The sequence below is a fragment of the Sorex araneus genome, chromosome 5 (genome assembly GCF_027595985.1).
Source record: "Sorex araneus isolate mSorAra2 chromosome 5, mSorAra2.pri, whole genome shotgun sequence".
In the NCBI taxonomy this organism is placed as follows: Eukaryota; Metazoa; Chordata; class Mammalia; order Eulipotyphla; family Soricidae; genus Sorex; species Sorex araneus.
In genome coordinates this window covers 210,827,527-210,846,043 of record NC_073306.1, presented here as the reverse complement: position 1 = coordinate 210,846,043, position 18,517 = coordinate 210,827,527, and the positions used below count along the sequence as shown (strand labels likewise).

Here is an 18,517-nt window from a genome sequence, read left to right as displayed (position 1 = left end):
ACATCATTAATGGTTAAGTGCCAAGGGAATTTAATAAAATAAAAGCACGTTAGAGCTAGAGAGATAGTAGGTGGGCTCAGCATTTGCCTAAAACACACACAACCCACTTCAATCCCAGCAGCCCGTCCGGTCTCCTGATCACCTGCAGGAGAGATCCCTGAGCTCAGAGCCAGGAGTAAGGACTTAGCATAGTCAGGTACAGCACCCAAACAAAACAAAGATGCTTTCGAACTTTCTGACTCATGCTTTACAAACTAGTTCCATTTCAGTATACTATTTGTTAGTTATGACTAGTTAGTTTAGCTTCTCCTCAGTAATTTGCTGCTTTGTGTCATTGATTAGTATTCTAAACTTCACATTTCATATTTTATATTACATAAAAACTGATTTTCACCTGTATTTTTTGTAGTTTTTTTTTTTATAAGTCTCACAATGGAGACGTTACTGATGCCTGCTCGAGCAAATCAATGAGCAACAGGCGACAGTGCTACAGTGCTACATATACACACATACTTTCATCAATATATATTGATAAATATATATTTACTTTTATATAAATATATATTTACTTTTATATAATATTTATACTTGTATAATATATATTTACTTTAATATATTTACTTATATATAATAAATATGTATGCAAGTTTTGATTACAGGACTATTCAATGTTGCAATTAGTTTTGGGCAAATTTTTTGTAGTTTTAAATATATTTATTTCAACTAAGCTTAGATATATAATGTTCCTTCGTTCTACATTTAGCAGTACTGATCTTTATGATCTAGAATTTCTAAGTAAATATTTGTCTATAGAAACTATATTTATAACTTTGTACCAGGTTATTTAATAATAAGGTATTAAGGCAATATTTCATTCCCCCAGGTATAACTTCTCTTCTCAATATTGTTTTTATAAGCCTCTCATGCATGTCAAATACTTTTAACATCTTGCTCATAAAACTGTTATTTTTATAAAAACTGATATTTTAAGAATATAAATTTTGAGGGGCTGGAGAGATTGTACAGCAGGTGGGGCCTTCACCTTGCACAAGGCCAACCTGGGTTCCAACCCTGCCATCGCATATGATCCCCAAGCACTGCCTGGTGGATTTCCTGAGTGCAGAGTCAGGAGTAAGCCCTGAGTACCACCTGGTGTTCCCCAACCCCCGTCTCCAAATAATCCTGCTTTTTTTGAGGGGGGGTCACACCCAGCAATGCACAGGGGTTACTCCTGACTCATGCATTCAGGAATCACTCCTGGCGGTGCTCGGGGGACCATATGGGATGCTGGGAATTGAACCCGGGTCAGCCACATGCAAGGCAAACACCCTACCCGCTGTGCTATTGCTCCAGCCCCCAATAATCCTGCTTCTGAAGGGATTACATAGTAGCCATTACTCATCTGGTGATGGCCATAGCCCGTTGTGCAGAACCTCTTGTTTAAGAATGTTTCACTCACAGCATGGTTTTATATTATAGTCATTAGAAACATTCTGGATTTGGATGAATATAACCTCTCTGAGTTTTAGTTCTCTGTCGTATAAAGTATAAATATACTTTAAGCATACATTTTTACCTCTGTTCTGGTTTGTGATGTAATAGGTTGGTTTTGGGGGAGAGAGAGGAGGTGCTCCCACAGTATTTGGGGGTGGGGAAAGCCCCCCAGCCTCCTTTGGTTGTTTCCTCTGGTATTTTGGGATCAAATCTGGGTCCCTCAAACGAAGAACAACCCCAGATCATTAAGTTATCTTTCCGGACCATTCACAGTCGGTTTGTTGATTTATTTATTGATTGATTTATTGATTTGTTGTGGGCCACACCCAGAAAGGCTCGGGGGTTACTCCTGGCTCTGCACTCATGAGTTACTTTTGGCAGTGCTTAGGGATCAAACCCAGGTTAGCCATGTGCAAGGGAAGTGCCTTACTCACTGTACCATCTCCTTGGCCCCATCCATAACAGTTTATAAAGCACACTTAAATATTCATTTACTATTCTATGAGGGTCTAAATAACTTCCCTTTCCCTTTTATTAAGATGTTACTTTTAGAGCTATAGCCATAAATCTGGCTTATGGTCAATCCATATTTCCTAATGTTGAAGATACTGGATGTGCTACATTAAGGAGAGATTCTGCCCCTCTTGTTAAGGGTCAGTTACTATCATAATCAAGATATATCTTGAAAACTTATTTTTATTTGATGTCAACATTTTTTGACCCTCAAACTTCTTGTTATTACACCTTATTGTTGAATCTTGTGACTATTAATTCATATAGCTCCTTATTCCCATTAAACTTGTACACTGTAGTAACTTTATTATATATTTTGAAACAGGGGCCACCCCAGTTCTGCTGATAGGAGGCAGAGGCGGGGCAAGGACCCCTCCCCACCATGCATGCCTGTCACTGTGGGCTTGACTGTTCCGTGCTCAGGGCTGGCTGTGTTCAAGAGCACCCAGGTCTAGACCCAGTGGTGTTTGGCAGGGCTGGGCATGTCCATGCAAGGCCCAGGATCGCAAGGCCCAAACTAAACTAGTGTGTGCTCCAGTGCTTAGAAACTGTCTCCCCAGCCCACCTCATTGTTTTTTCACTAGGTCAAAATCCAAACTCTGAAACCCAATTACTAGAAACCTAACTGAGCAACCATGAACTAACACTGGGGATTTGGCTGAGCCCCGACTCCTGGCCCTGAGCTCAGGGATGGCTCAGGGCACCGTCTGGGTGTCAAGGATCAAACCCGGGTCAGACTCATAGAAGGCAAGAGCCTTACCCTCTGCACTGTCTCTCCATCTACCGAGTCATTTCTTCTTACACAAGAAAGAGGTTAAACCTAGAATTATGTAACTTGGGTCTATTAACTGAAGTTAGTAGTAGTTTCTTCTTGTCTTTTATACAGAGAGCCATAGTTTTATAGTCTATATCACAATTACTTTCTCTTCTCAGCAATATGCATTAGGAAGATAATCACTTTCTATGAATAATGGTATTTTTAAAAATTTCTTAAGTATTGTCAAGATGTACTTATGATTACATGTTATTGCTTGATCTAAAAGCTTGTGTCTTTCTAAAGACAGCTAAAATCATATATAATTAAAATAATTTCTCAATTTTGTTTATTATCTGTCTTTCTAGGTCTAAAATCCAAAAGTCTTAATGATCTAATAAGAGACATAGTGAGAGAAGAATTCCAAACTTTTCAAACTGACACACAAGAGACTGTGGCACAGCTCTTCAAAACTGTTTCATGGTTATCAGAAGAACTTGAAAGTACCAGGCAAACAATTCGACAAGTTAATGAATCTGTGGTTTCCATAGCAGTTCAGCAAAAGGCTCTAATAATGCAAGAAAATAAACCCATTTTAACCGATATACTAGATTTAAAGAAAAATGTTGTGAATATAAGACAAGAAATGAATTTTACCTGTGAGAAGCCTATTAAAGAACTAGAAGCAAAACAGATGCATTTAGAAAATGCTCTAGAACAGGAACATTTACAGAGCATTTTGTATCATGAATCCCTCAATAAGACGCTGTCTGACATGAAGGAGGGTTATGGTCATCTTTCACCAACTGAACAAATGTCAGAGCAGAAGAGTGTTCTGGGAACGGAATCAGTTGGCGATGGTGTCTCTGAGGACTTGTCTACTCTACATGAGAAGATACAGAGGCAGGACTTGAGGATGTCACAATTGTTTGATGATTTACAGGTCCAAGACAGCAAGATTGACAACCTCACCATCTCTTTGGAGATGAAGAAAGAATCCATCAGGAGCGAATGGGAAAACATGCTATCCAAGCACAGAAGTGATTTGGAAATGCAAATTAGGGAAGCAGAAGACAATGTGCAAATTTTAAACCAAACTTTGGTTGAGGTTGTCTTCCCGATGGATAAGAAGATGGATAAAATGAAAGAGCAAATAAATGATTTGATTTATGATATGGAGATTCTTCAACCTCTTCTTGAGGAAGGACCATCTCTTAAACAAAGAATAACAAACGGACAATCCAAAGAAGATGTAGTTACAAAGAAAAAGTTGGACAATCTGACTGGTGCTGTGAATACTCTAAATTTTCTTCTCAAAGAACTTACAAAAAACCACAACTTGCTTAGAAGTGAAGTACAGAGTCGAAGTTATTCCTTAGACAGACGTATTGATGAATATGCCTCAGAAATGGAAGATGGTCTGAATAAAACAATGACAATTATAAATAATGCTATTGATTTCATTCAAGATAACTATGTGTTAAAAGAGACTTTCAGTACAATAGAGATTAATTCTGGGTTCATCATGATTGTAACCAAAATATGAAAACTATTTTGACATTTATTTCTCAATTCCAGCATCTGAATGATTCTATTGAGATTTTGATCAATGATAATCAACGGTACAGCTTCGTCTTGCAAGTGGCCAAAGCCCTTGCAGATATTCCTAAAGATGAGAAACTAGGTGGGTTCAGTTTTCAAAAGATTCATCAAATGTTGAATGAAACGACTTCCCAGGTGATAAAATATCAGCAAAATGTGAGTCATTTGGAGGAAATAGTACACTCAGCCTCAAAGAACTCAACAAAGTTTGAAACGAGATTACAAGACATTGAGTCTAAGCTGACGAAAATGCTCATACCTTATTATGTTTCGCTGAAAAAAGGCGGTGAGGCTACAAAAGAGAAAGACCAGGCTCTTCAACTGCAGGTGTTAAGTTCCAGATTTAAGGCACTGGAAGCGAAATCCATTTATCTTTCAATGAATCTCTCTTTGCTTAACAAAACCGTCCACGAAACTCTGATGATGTGCCATGATGTTTCTGCACAGACATCAGAACTGAGTGCTACCATCCCTAAGTGGATAAAAGGCTCCCTAACAGACATCCAACTTTTCCAGAAAGATATGAGGGAATTTGTGGAATCAATCATTGAAATGAAAACTCAAGTTGTTCTATCTAACTTAACTTGGTATGTAAATCGATCATTGTCTAGCGGCCTCGCCAACCCTGTCAAGTTCCAAAAGCAATTCAAACCATTCATGAAGAAATCAATTACACCGAAGAAACCAATGGCGAATTTTACTAATATCTTAACTGGTCGGGCTCAAAGAAACACAAATGACATTCAATTTCCTGGTAAGTTACTCCTTCTAAGCTTTCAATCTTTCTTTTTATTTTCTTTCTTTATTCATTTTGGGTCTGGGGCCCACTCAGCAGTGCTCAGGTGCTGTGAATTCGGTCTGATTACTCCTGGATAAGCACTCAGGGATCGTACCTGGTGGTGCTTGGGGAACCATATAGAATGCCAGGAATTGAATCCAGGTTGGCTGTGTGCAAAGCAAGCGCCCTAACCACTGTGCAACCACTCTGGCTACCATTGATCTCTTTTTATTTAAATAATATTTTATAGATCTATAGCAAGACCATAAATATGAGTGCTTTAATGAACCTGAATGTTCAGGTCATTCACACAGCAGTGATATATTATTGGAATCTAATTTTATCTTTTGAATTTAGACATCACGTTAAGTACAAACAGTGTTTATCTACATGTTTTTAAGCTTTGTTTTCTGTCAGAATCATGACAAAACTATCAAATTTGCCCCTGTAGGATGTTTTTCTTTGCATACATCATTAAAAAATCAATTATCAGTGAGCTCCTGATACATTACCTAAAAAAAAAGTTTGGTATGCAATAGGAATTAAATTTATATCTGCTGAATGACTGATTATGTGATGATATATAAGTGAACAGGAATTAGAATTGATTTGGTCCTAGGAGACCATGAATAGCCACTGAAGCATCTTAGTCTATTCTAACTATAACGAAACATCACTGACTGAGCAGCGTATAAACAATCAAAATTTATTTCTCACCATCTGGAGGCTGGAGTCTAAAATCTTGGTGCCAGTCTGAATGTTTCTGATGAGAATGTTCTCCCTGATTCATAGCCAGTGCCTGGCACGGCAAAGCGGCAGAGGGTCTGTCCGGAAACTCTTTTGTGAGACTACTAACCCAAGTATTGAAATCTCTACCCTCACGGCACCTTTCAAAAGCTCTCCTTCCCTTCAGAAGCTTTGAGAATTGGGTGTGTGTGTGGGGGAGGGGGGGCACACATAAGGTGATCACACCGACACCTTTAGGTCTGATTTTGTAAAGATCTTTAAACATTGGAAGCAGGAATGATCGAGCTGTCTCTTAGAAACCTGACAAAAGTTGAAGTATATGCTCTGAGTATGGGGGATATATTTGGAAAAACCAGTAAGAACATTAATAAATGGATCGTGGCAAGAGAAATGCCAGCCACATCTAGGGAAGAGGAATCTGAGATAGAGACAGATGTGAACAAGTAAAACACACAAAAACCAAAACAAAAAAACAAAAAAAAACTAGTGGATCTGAGATATGACACATCATGGTTCTGCTTCTCCTATTCCGGTCAATGTGAAAGCTTAAGTAGATATCTCCGCATCTCAGTTCCTCTCTGTTTAGTGACGTTATGGCAATAGATATCTGACTGAGATGATGAGTAAATTATGTCATCAATTGCATCCCTGTAAAAAACACAGTGGGCAGTTCACAGCCTGAAGGCAGCACTTCAGGAGGACACCTACAACATTCTAAGACTTTGAGTATGGGAAATAAACCCTAGTGGAGAGCACAAACGTGAGAGGAAAGAGCAACTCTGTGGAGCATGCGAAGTACTAACAATCTGTGTTAAAGAAGTGCCTGGAGGAGTGTGTTTGCCGTATCAGTAATGTGAAATAATATTTTGACAATGCAAAGAATAGCTACTCATTCTTACTATAAGAAATGGCCGTATTCCCCAGTATCCTACTAGATGTTATGCCCATTTCTTATTGACTCTATCCTAAATGGTGACTTTTCACATTTTGTTTATTTATTTTTACTTTATTTAAATACCATGGCTTATGTGGTTGTTCGTAATACAGTTGTTATGGGCCTTTGTTGTTCCAACACCAGCCCAGCCCTGAGTGACCGTCCCTCTGCCATTGTCCCCCTCTTCCCAGCCACCCCCAACCCCCCCCAGCAGACACACAATCATTTGTTTTATATTACTTGTTACAACCAAATGACTACAGTACTTCCGTAGAAAAAATTGTGAAAATTGTTATATCTTATCTTTGTCTGAGGACGTACTGAGCTATTCACTGTTAGTTGAGCCTTCTGTGTTATCGTTTTTTATTTGTTGGCTTCTACGGAATGATAGCACAGCAGTAGGGCGTTCACCTTTCACGAGGCCGACCCAAGATCGATTCCTCTGCCCCTCTCAGAGAGCCCGGCAAGCTACCTAGAGTATCCTGCCCGCACAGCAGAGCGCTGGCAAGCTCCCCGTGGCGTATTCGATGTGCAAGAAACAGTAACAACAATTCTCACCGTGAGAGACGTTACTGATGCCCACTCGAACAAATTGATGAGCAATGGGATGACAGTGACAGTGACAGTGGCTTCTATGTCATTTTCTTGTCCACTTTGGTACACCCCTAGTGGAATTTCAGTCCTCTGGAATTTGGAGGTATCTGAGAGCTTTAGGACCTGTAGAACCGGGATGCCTCTGCAGAGATTCTGGGTGAAACCGTGAAGCTAGGCCATAGGCCATTGGTGTGGAGGCAGCTGTGGCATGTGGGCACAAATGCCAGCAGGTGGAGAAAGAGCCCACCTCCCTCCCCAAGGACACAGCAGAGTTTTCAGCCAGGCTGGCATCTTCTCGGAGATTTAAGTCATGAGTCTGAAGAGCAGGGCTGGTGGATGTCACACATTTTATTTTCAATATTTCTACAATTGAATAAGCCATAGCCATATTTAATCACTGAACTGAAATGCCTCTTGGCTGCTTACATTTTTATTTTTTTTGTCAAAATTGTTTTTATTGGATGAAAAAGTTTAGAATGATGTGAGGAGAGAGAAATAGTGAAAGTACTCGAGAGAGAACGTGGGCTTGTCCAGAGGGGAAAGCTGACTCTATGCTTTTAAGACCATGCACTTTTTCCTCCACATTAATCTAACTCCAGAGGAATGATATTTCCACATAAGACAAATCAGTTAAACTTATGGATTTCGAAGAGAAAGTAGGTTTTTTCGATACCAGATATTCTTGTACTAATATTGTAAAGGAAACACAATGGAGTTTTCCTCGCACTATTTTAATCCGTGGTGTTCCTGTGGTCAGTGAAAATTAGTTTCAGTTAAACTCCACAGCACGTGCGCTCAAACACCAACTCAACCCTACCATGTCATATTTTTATCTTAAACAACAACAAAAAACCCAAACCTGAATGTATGTAGTAAGCGTAAAACTTAAATTGTTTCAAAATTAACTGAAACAAAAGGTTTAATAGGGCATTAGACGTACTAAGCTTTTGAGGTACAAAGAATTCATATCAGGAGCTCGTGATTGCACTTAGGTATTTATATAGCAATGGAATCGACATTGGAGTTAATATGCTAATAACTCAGTTTTGATGATTCATTTCAATGATGCCTTATACAAACATGTTCTTTTCCTTTATAGACCATAAGTGGAATTTTATAGCCAACCCACAAACATGAATAATTAAAAGTTTTAAAACCTTTTTTCTCATTTAGATAACCAATAGCAATGTCAGGTTAATAAAAATCATTGGCTTAGTCTCACGTACGGAGATAGATATTCTTGATAGACAACACCAAGAATAAATGTTGGGGTCCCTTGAAGCAGGCATATTTAAGTGGTCCATCAGGGGGTTGACGTCTGATGATCCTCACTGAATAGCTGAACAGCAGTATCTCTAAATTCTAGACAAGGCAGTCAAACAAGTAGATTTGACTAGTTTTGCTACTGTTAGAAAAAGTGACTAGCAAAATAAACCACTTCCCTTGCTAGCTCATGTTATCTGAGTGTTGAAACACGTTGACAAGCTTGCTAAATTTGATTATTTCATGTGACCTATAATTTCTGTTGTATTAGAAATACTGTAATAACCTTGATCTTCACATAGGAATTATAGAAGTTGGTATCTCTTAATACTTATAATTAAACGAATCTTTCACTCGAACATATATTTTGAGTGTGAATTATAGATCTACATCTATTTATACATTAATATATTCATATTATAGCTGTTATGACTTGTAGAATAACTGAATTAGTACCACAACAGCCATTAAAACATTGTTTTTATAAATGAATCCTAACTTTGATAATTTCTTTGACTCAAATAACACATACTGTAACATATTGTTTTTACATCCTATGGGGTTTCTAGGGCTCAAAAATAATCCAAAAAGGAAATTGCTCTCTAAAGATATGGTGTATTCACTGCACACAGTTTTCCGAAGCAGGTGCATACGCGTTGCCTTGAGACTCTTTCTCAGTATTCTGTGTATTGTTTGCAATCTCTAGGAGATTCACAATGCTTGTGCTTCCCAGTTACATCACTTGGGCTTTGGGATTGGACTAGAGCCATAGCACAGTGGGTAGGGCATTTGCCTTGCACTTGGCCAACCCCAGGTTCGATTCCTCTGCCCCTCTTGGAAAGTCAGGCAAGCTACCAGTGGCGTATTCGATATGCCAAAAACAGTAACGAGTCTCACAATGGAGACGTTAGCGGTGCCCGCTCAAGCAAATTGATGAACCATGGGATGACAGTACTACTGCACCCTGGGCACTGTCCAAACTATACCCTAAGTGTTAGTGCATTTCACAATACCTTCTGGAGCAGCTATCATTGCTCTTATTTTTAAGGAGATGCGCTAAAGTCACCTTCCCAAAATCCTGCGTTAGTGTGTGACGGAGTCTGCCGCGGGCCTGCGGCCAGCCTGGCCCTGCCTGGCCCCTCTCCTCCCGACTGCTGGCACCTCTCTTCAGAGCCACGCAGCAGGCTCCTTTCGGAGTCGGGTCACTTTGAAACCTGTCACGTGGCTTGATGCTCTCAAGGTTTCCTTTGCCAAGAGTCTAAACACTGTCACCTGCTTCTGCCCTGACGATGAGGCGTAAAGGCGACTCTCTTCAGCTGCGCTACTCTGTGTTGCTATTCAGTCGGCAGTTGCCATCGGAGCACCATCAGTAATTCAGTCTCTTCTTTAAGCTGAGTGGCAGAAGGGCGGGGCGCTGAGGCCGGGCCCTCCTCCTCTTCCCAGGCCTTCTCTGGTCATCCTGCCAGTGAAGGATGCTCTGAGACGCCCTCTCCGAAGTTGCTGTTCTGGTTCAATTGCCAATAATTGATTTGTGTGGAAACAGTATTCCAGGAGCCACCAAGAGAGTGTATTTCTCCTTGGAAGATTTCCTTTGTGCAGCAGTTGGCAGCCTGACGTCATGAAGTGTCTCAGCATCCTACGGAAAATATGACTCCGACGGTGAAACAAATATATTTGAATTATTTTCCCAAGAGTTGCCAAATTTCTTGAACCCTTCTTAATGAATCAATGTTGTTCATAATTATCCCATGAACTGTATCTCTTAAGAAGATAAGCCAGGGCCCCGAGAGATAACCCAGGAGGGGAGGCCTTGCCTGGCACCCAGTCGGCAGCTGCTCAATCCTCGCACCCTGAGTGATCCCCAGACACCACCAGGAGTAATTCCTGAGCACAGACCCAGGAGCAAACCCTGACAAAGAGAAAAAAAAAAAGAAGAAAAATCATGTTTTTTTTTTTTTTTTTTTTTTTGCTTTTTGGGTCACACCCAGTGATGCTCAGGGGTTACTCCTGGCTCTGCACTCAGGAATTACCCCTGGCGGTGCTCAGGGGACCATATGGGATGCTGGGAATCTAACCCGGGTTGGCCGCGTGCAAGGCAAACGCCCTCCCCGCTGTGCTATCGCTCCAGCCCCAGATAAATCAGGCATTCTTAAAAGATATTTGTAAATAAAGGATGCAACTCTTACAAATATCACTGATGTGAATAGAGCAATTTTTAAAAGGAAGACAAAGTATGTTTGGTGCTTTACTGTTTTCTATCACTTTCTTAAAAATCTGATCATTTTTTGCCTCTCTACAGAGGTGACAGTGATGACCAGTGTCACTGAATTTGGGGTCACAAGGGCAAGGTTCAGTCCTTCCTGGCAGTGCACTTGTTAAGAGTCATCTCTTATTTATTTATTCATTTATTTTTGTCTTGGGATTAGACTCAGCAGTGCCCAGGGATTACTCCTGTCTCTGTGCTCACGGGTCACTCCTCTCAGTGCTCCAGAGACCAAATGTGCGAACGGTGATTGAATCTGGAGTGCTCGTTTGTCGGCCAGCACCTTATCCCCATACTATCTCCCTAGCTTAGAGACACTTACTTTTTACTAAATTCTACTGACAGAAGCAGGACAACATGCCTATGTTGCAAACGTATTTCAAATATCACTGTCACTGTCACTGTCATCCCATTGCTCATCAATTTGCTCGAATGGGCACCAGTAATATCTCCGTTGTGACACTCGTTGTTACTCATTGTTTTGGCATATCGAATACGCCACGGGCAGTTTGCCAGGCTCTGCAGTGAGGGCAGGATACTCTCGGTAGCTGGAGGAATTCGTGGAGGAATCGAACCCGGGTCAGCCATGTACAAGGCGAATGCCCTACCCTCTGTGCTATCACTCCAGTCCATTTCAAATATCAAATATATAATATGCATGTATTTTGATTTTTAAGTTAACGATTACCTTGTGTTGCAATTTACTTAATCATATGCAGTGTCTATATTTTCTCAAAAATTTAACTTAATACTTGCCACATAATTATTTCCATGAAACAAGGAAACCTTCACTTTATTGAGTGTTTTTATAATCATGTTTTTTTTAATTTAATTTTTGGGGAGAAGAAGTTGGCCTACACCCAGCTGTACTTGCGGTTTGTTCCTAGCTCTTCACTCAGAGATTTTTTTTAAAATTATTTTATTTATTTATTTATTTATTTGCTTTTTGGGTCACTCCCCGAGATGTTCAGGGGTTATTCTTGGCTCTGCACTCAGGAATCACTCCTGGTGGTGCTCGGGCAACCATATGGAATGCTGGATTTTGAACCCAGGTGGTCCACGTGAAAGACAAATGCCCTTCCCGCTGGACGACAGCTCAGGCCCAGAGATTATTCGTAACGTAGCTCGAGGACCATTTGTGTTGCTGGAGATCAAACCCAGGCAGGCTGTGTGTGGCCCGACCATATGTTTTATCTTTCTATTTTGTTGATCTGGTCTGTTACGTTAACTACCTTCCGCTTGTTGATCCAACATTCATATTCCTGAGGTGACTACATTTGGTCCCAATAAGTTGTTCACTGTCGTGTTGCTAAGTTTCTATTTGCCAAGACTTTAAGAATTTCCTGTTCATGGAGATATTGGTCTGTGATTTTCTTTCGTGGCGTACTTTCCTAGTTTGATGACTAAAGTGGTAATGGTCTCCTCGAATTGTTAGGGAATGTTCTTGCTTTGAGTATTTTGGGGGTGAACTTTTGCAGGATAGCACTCTTCTATGAAAGTTTTGTAGAATTCCCTGCTAAAGCCATCTGGTTCTGGGTTTCTGCTTATTGGTAAATCCTTTATTTTTCCATCTTGAATCAGTAGCACAGCGGGTAGGGCCTTTGCCTTGCATACAGCCAATGCAGGTTCGATTCCTCTGTCCCTCTCGGGAAGCCCGGCAAGCTACTGAGAGTATCCCACCCACACGGCAGAGCCTGGCAAGCTACCCATGGTGTATTTGATATGCCCAAAAGAGTAACAAGCCTTACAATGGAGTCATTACTAGTGCCCGCTCGAGCGAATTGATGAACAACGGGAGGATAGTGCTACAGTGCTACAGTGGATTTTGTAGAAAAGGGTTTTATTAGCTGGGAGTCTTTTAATCTTTCAGAACTGTGGATATTTGAGGCTAGAGGTGAGCCTCACATCTCATGTGGCCCCTGACCACTGCCAGAACTGATTTATGAGCACAGAGCCAGGAATAAGCCCTGAGCACTGCTGGGTGCGCACTCCCCCACCCCCAAAAGTATTATGAATCTGACATTCAGTTTTCTTCTATCCTTTAGGGTTTCTACTGAAAAATCTTTTGATAGCTTGACTGAGTTCCTTTGTATGTTATTTCTCTTATTAGGACCTTTTAACATGACTTTAAAATTCTAAATAAATTACTTTTTATGATTTAATTATAATGTGTCTTGGTATAGATCTTTTTGCATTTAGTAAGTTTGGTGTTCTGTCAGTTTCCTGGACAATGGATAGTTCTTTCCTTCCGTTTCCAAAGTTCTCAGCTATTATTTTCTTGATTAGGAATTCTCTTTCCCGTTCTCTCTTTTCACCTGATGGTATACCCATTATTCTAATAATTACCTTTTCTAATACTGTCTGATAGTTCCTTTAGTGTTTTCACTTTTCTTAAACCCTATTTTCCTCTCCTCTTCCATTTGAATCATTACTAGAATTTTAACTTGAATTTCAGTTGTTCTCTCCTCTGTAAGGTCTTTTGTGCTATGCTCAGTAACTCCTGGATCTGCAACTCAGGAATTACTCCTGTCAGTGCTCGGGGAAACTATGGGATGCTGGGGATTGAACCCAGGTCAGGTGCATCCAGACACCTTAGTGCTGTCTCTGTAGCCCCAGGTGCCTTAACATTTTTAATTAGGTTGTTAATTACAAAAATATAAACTATGCAGAAGGGGACGTGAAAAAGTAGATTGATACTAATTAAATAACCACATATGGTTTGAAGTCATAAATCAGGACCAATCATTATTTGTACATCTATTATTGGATGCTACTTCATACTGATTCATTAAGTATTTTTATTAATGACACATAAAGCATAAATTTGCAAATGGCAGCAAAACTGATAGAGATGATTGAAACATTCTATATAAATAAAAGAAAGAAGACTTTCTATAGACAGATAATAAGTCAGATCCAATCATATAAATGGAGAATTAAGTAAGACCCCCTTCCCACAGATAATTGAGGATAAAAATAAAATGTAAATGTTACGGGAATAGTAGGAAAAGATTCTCCTTCTGTAGAATCAGAGAAATGATAAAACCAATCTGAGAAACATATTTTCCAGGAAAGATCTCATAAATAATTCAGTGTGCCCCCAGTTCTAGCATGCAGTTGATGCTTTCTTAATGAAGCATTTCAATTAGAGCTATTCTATGAATTTATCATTATGCAAGACTGTTAGGATATGAAATAAGATAAAGTACTGGGATAAAGAATTCACATTTCTGTGAATAATAGCGAGCAATATCTATGAGCCATTTGGAGATTTTAAATTTAGCAAGTAATAGCTTGGTTTCATAATAATAACAACAGCTAGTGGAAGGGTTTAATAGTGTATCACACGATTGAGAAACTACGTTAAATAAATGTGGGCCATTCTGTATATTTCTTAAAAGATATTCCATGCCCATAGCATTTTTCATGTGCATGTTAATGTGAAAAATATATTATGCAATGTTTCAGAGATTGCATATTGAAATGTCTAATTACATAAGTAAAGTATTTTTTCTACCAATTTTTTTATCATGCAGGTATGAAGTTCTTCCACTTTTATGTAAATTTGATTTTAAAAATATAAAGCATGATGAATGTTAAATACTTGTAGATCTCATTTTTGTTGTTGTTGTTATTTTGGGTCACACCCATTGTAGATCTCGTTTTTTGTTTTTGTCATTTTTGGGTCACACCCGGCGATGCTCTGGGGTTTTTCCTGCCTCTGCACTCAGGAATTACTCCTGGCAGTGCTCAGGAGGTCATATAGGATATTGGGGATGGAACCCGGGTCAGCGGCATGCATGGTAAATGCCTTAAACACAGTACTATGGATTTTGTTTCTTGATAAGAAAAGTCAAATGCTAAATTTCAACATCCATCTCAACCTGAAAATCGAATCACAAGCTAAACTACTATCCATGGGTAGTACCATTGTGGTGACTATAGACAGAAAGTATTCTTCCAACGTTTACTCTGTACTTACATAAGTGTGTATCATAGTTTTCATCATACTCATACTGTAAAGTCTTCTAAATGAGTTTATTCTGTGTTTAAAAGCGACCCGGAACCAGTTCTGTGCATAGCAAATGTTTGGGGACTGTATCTCACCCTTTAGCTGTGGTCTGAGGTTCCCCAGTGGGAAGAAACTGTGATTCATTTAACAAGTACTCTTCCACAGTCCACAATCTTGCAGCAATTAAAAGCATGTGGAAAGGCATGTGTGCTGTTGTAACTGCCCCTTTGTAAGTATAGGGCAGGGGGGTCGCTCTGCAATGCTCAGGGGCTGCTCTTGACTCAGTGCTCAAGGACCATATGTGGTTCCAGGGGATAGAACTGGGGCTGGTTGCACTTCTTAAAGCAAGTCCCTTCCGCACCTCTGCTGACTCTCTGGCCCATAAAGCTTTTCAAGACTTATCTGAGCATATACAAGCATGCAATATGCCGGGAAACTTTCATGTCTCAAGGGAAATAAACACGGTTATTCTGGGGTTGGAGCGATTGCACATCGGGGAGGGCGTTTGCCCTGCACGCGGCCAACCTGAGTTTGATTCCCAGCATCCCATAGGGTCCTCCGAGCACTGCCAGGAGTCATTCCCGAGTGCAGAGTCAGAAGTAACCCCTGAGCATCGCCAAAAAAGCAATAAAAGAAAAAGTAGTTGTTCTATTTATGTGATATATGTGATTGAATTGTTCTATTCTTAAAATTCTAACTTTGATTTAAGGTTACACATTTTATCTCATTTTACAACTTTATGCTGTCACCAGCTATAAAAATGTTCTATTTGACAATTTATTATTCTTTAATTAGTAGTGAGATTGGCTGTCTTAAAAAATTTAGTGTACTTTTTTCTGTTTTCGTTTAATGATTTGCTAGCTTGTGTCATTTGCCTTTTTTAAATAAATCACTTATTTGGGGTGTTTTTAAAGCTTTCAGCATTTCGACTACTAATAACTAGATCATTGATAGTTTCTCATACTAATAGCTTCTCTTAATATAGCTTATATTTGAACTTTGACAGTGGTGCTTTATTTCAAGGGAATTTTAATTCTTAGATGTCAAGCATCAGAATTATTTTCAAATTTTATTTTGCTATGCTGTAAAAGAACTCAAATTATTAAAGAACGCAAAGATTGTTTATTTGTCATATCACCATATCTTTTTATTTAGTATTTTGTGACTATGGAATATGTGCTTTGTTGAATATTCAATGATCTTGGCGCCATGCATTGAACAGGCATTTTATTCCCCAGTGCTTTTGGTTTGTTTGGGGGACACATTTTACTCCTGGCTTAGTGCTCAGGGATCTCTCCTGGAGGTCTTAGGGCATCACCCGGGGTGCCAAGGATCAAACCTGGGTCAGGCCCAAGTCTTAGCCACTGTAGGCCCTCTCCAGCCCCAGGCTTTGATTTGATTTTGTTCTATTTTATTGTACTGGAGCCATAGCACAGCGAGTAGGGTGTTCGCCTTGCATGCAACCGACTTGGGTTCGATTCCTCTGCCCATCTCGGAGAGCCCAGCAAACTACTGAGAGTTTCCCGCTCGCACAGCAGAGCCTGGCAAGCTACCTGTGCTGTATTCGATATGCCCAAAATAGTAATAACAAGTCTCACAACGGAGACGTTACTGGTGCCCGCTAGAGCAAATCGATGAGCAAGGGGGTGACAGTGACAGAGGTTCTGAGATCAGCCCCAGAGAGAAGTAAGCAACTTGGCTTATCTACCGCAAAACCACCTCCCTGACCCACTCTAGGTACTTTGCTCTGCGTCTAAAATTTTATTTTAGGGGTTGGGGTGGTAGATACAAGTGAAACTGGTTCCATCCCCGTCACTGCATATGGTCCTTTGAGATCACCCTCAAGGCGTGAGCCCTGAGCACAGAATCAAGAGTTGCCCCTGAGCACTCCTGGCTGTGACTCACACCTCAAATATCTGCTACTATTTTTTAGAGTTTAGAGCATGGTGACAGTAGTGTTAAGCAGCTGTTGCTTTGTGATTTGGGTGTAAAAAGCTACTGCACCTTCACCAACGCCAAAGACCTGTCAGCACTGTCCTGCCTCACCTCTGGTCACTTTCCCTCCTCCCCTCACCCCTGTGTCACCTCTGGTCAGCCTTCCCTCCTCCCCACACCCCTGCCACACCTCTGGTCAGCCTTCCCTCCTCCCCACAACCCTGCCTCACCTCTAGTCAGCCTTCCCTCCACCTCTCATCCTTGCCTCACCTCTAGTCAGCCATCCCCCCTCCCCACACCCCTGCCTCGCCTCTGGTCAGCCTTTCCTGCTCCCCACACCCTGCCCCACCTGTGGTCAGCCTTCCCTCCTCCTCACAACCCTGCCCCACCTCTGGTCAGCCTTCGCTGCTCCCCACACCCCTGCCCCACCTCTAGTCAGCCTCCCCTCTTCCCCTCACCCCTGCTTCCTCTGCCCATTGCTCCCTAACCTTGGGTTCATGCTCGAAGCCCAGGAGTCTATCACCACTGAGTACTGTTTTTCTCTGGGTTCGCGTCTCTGTAGTTCTGCAGAAAGAGCCCGTTGGTGCTCGAGCCCGACTGGTGCTCAGTGACGTTGGCGGGCACCGAGTTCGGGGTCCGTTCTGTTCTTCCTTCCACTGTGCTGTGTCCCTCCTCCTCCTCCTGCGAGAGCCCCCAGGACCGTCCCCTGACGCTCTCCCCTCTCTCCCCTCCAGCGCCGGCCGACAGTCCCGACTGCAGCGGGTCCCCGTGTCGGAACGGAGGCACGTGCGTGGACGGCAGGAGCAGCTTCACCTGCGCGTGCCGACACCCCTTCACGGGCGCGCGCTGCTCGGTGCGCCTGGGCCAGGAGGACGCGCCCGCGCCAGGTGGGACCCGCGCGCCTCGCGCCCCGCGTGCGCACAAGGAGCTCTGGGGAGAGTCGGGAATTAGCATGTCGGCTTCATGACACATGAGTGCTGACTCTGCCCGGGCCGGGCTCGTCTCACTCCTGAACTCGGTACATCTCAGGCCTCCCCCCGGTGGACCGTTGGCGGCACACCTGCTTTACCTGCCGGGGGCTCTCTCTTGGGCCTGGGCGTGTCCTTGTTTGAGAATAAACAGGTGCACAAGTTCTCACATTTTTCATGATAGTGTTATAGAGGAAGCTTATTGTCTAGTCTCCATCCCCTACCTTTGGGGCGCACCGTAAGGAAAAACACACAGACACACAACTTGACAAACGCTTCTCCAACAAGTCAATGCAGTTTGATTCCTATTAGATGTGCTTATTTAATAAGTGCTTAGTTGTATGTTTTCCATGAAGGTTGATCTTATAGTACAATATTCTCAGATGTACTGATGAGAAGAAGATACTTTTTGCTAATTATTGATTTTGTAATTTGCTAAAGATACTAATTTTTCATAATGCATTGTTTTTAAATAGCTTTCATAATTTTATAAGATACTCGAGATTTACTTCAAGAAATAACCTAATTTTTATAAAATAAAACATGTGCAGTATTTTAACAGTCTGTCGTTAATGACAAAAAGAAATTTCCAGTGGGGCATTTCTTAGTAAATATGCTACCTAGTGAAGAGTAATTTTTAGTTTACTTTAAAGTCATCTT

General features: G+C 41.2%; 1 protein-coding gene and 1 long non-coding RNA gene across 2 annotated transcripts in view; one reads left to right on the top strand and one right to left on the bottom strand.

Moving 5' to 3' along the window:
* LOC129404809 (uncharacterized) overlaps window positions 1-18,517 on the bottom strand; it is a 53,381-nt gene that overhangs the window by 13,395 nt on the left and 21,469 nt on the right. The window lies entirely within an intron of this gene.
* LOC129404805 (multimerin-1-like) overlaps window positions 1-18,517 on the top strand; it is a 36,669-nt gene that overhangs the window by 17,231 nt on the left and 921 nt on the right. The window contains 4 exon segments of the mRNA XM_055137487.1: window positions 3,130-4,275; window positions 4,278-5,117; window positions 7,908-7,914; window positions 17,637-17,776. Coding sequence (XP_054993462.1) covers window positions 3,130-4,275; window positions 4,278-5,117; window positions 7,908-7,914; window positions 17,637-17,776 — 2,133 coding nt within the window.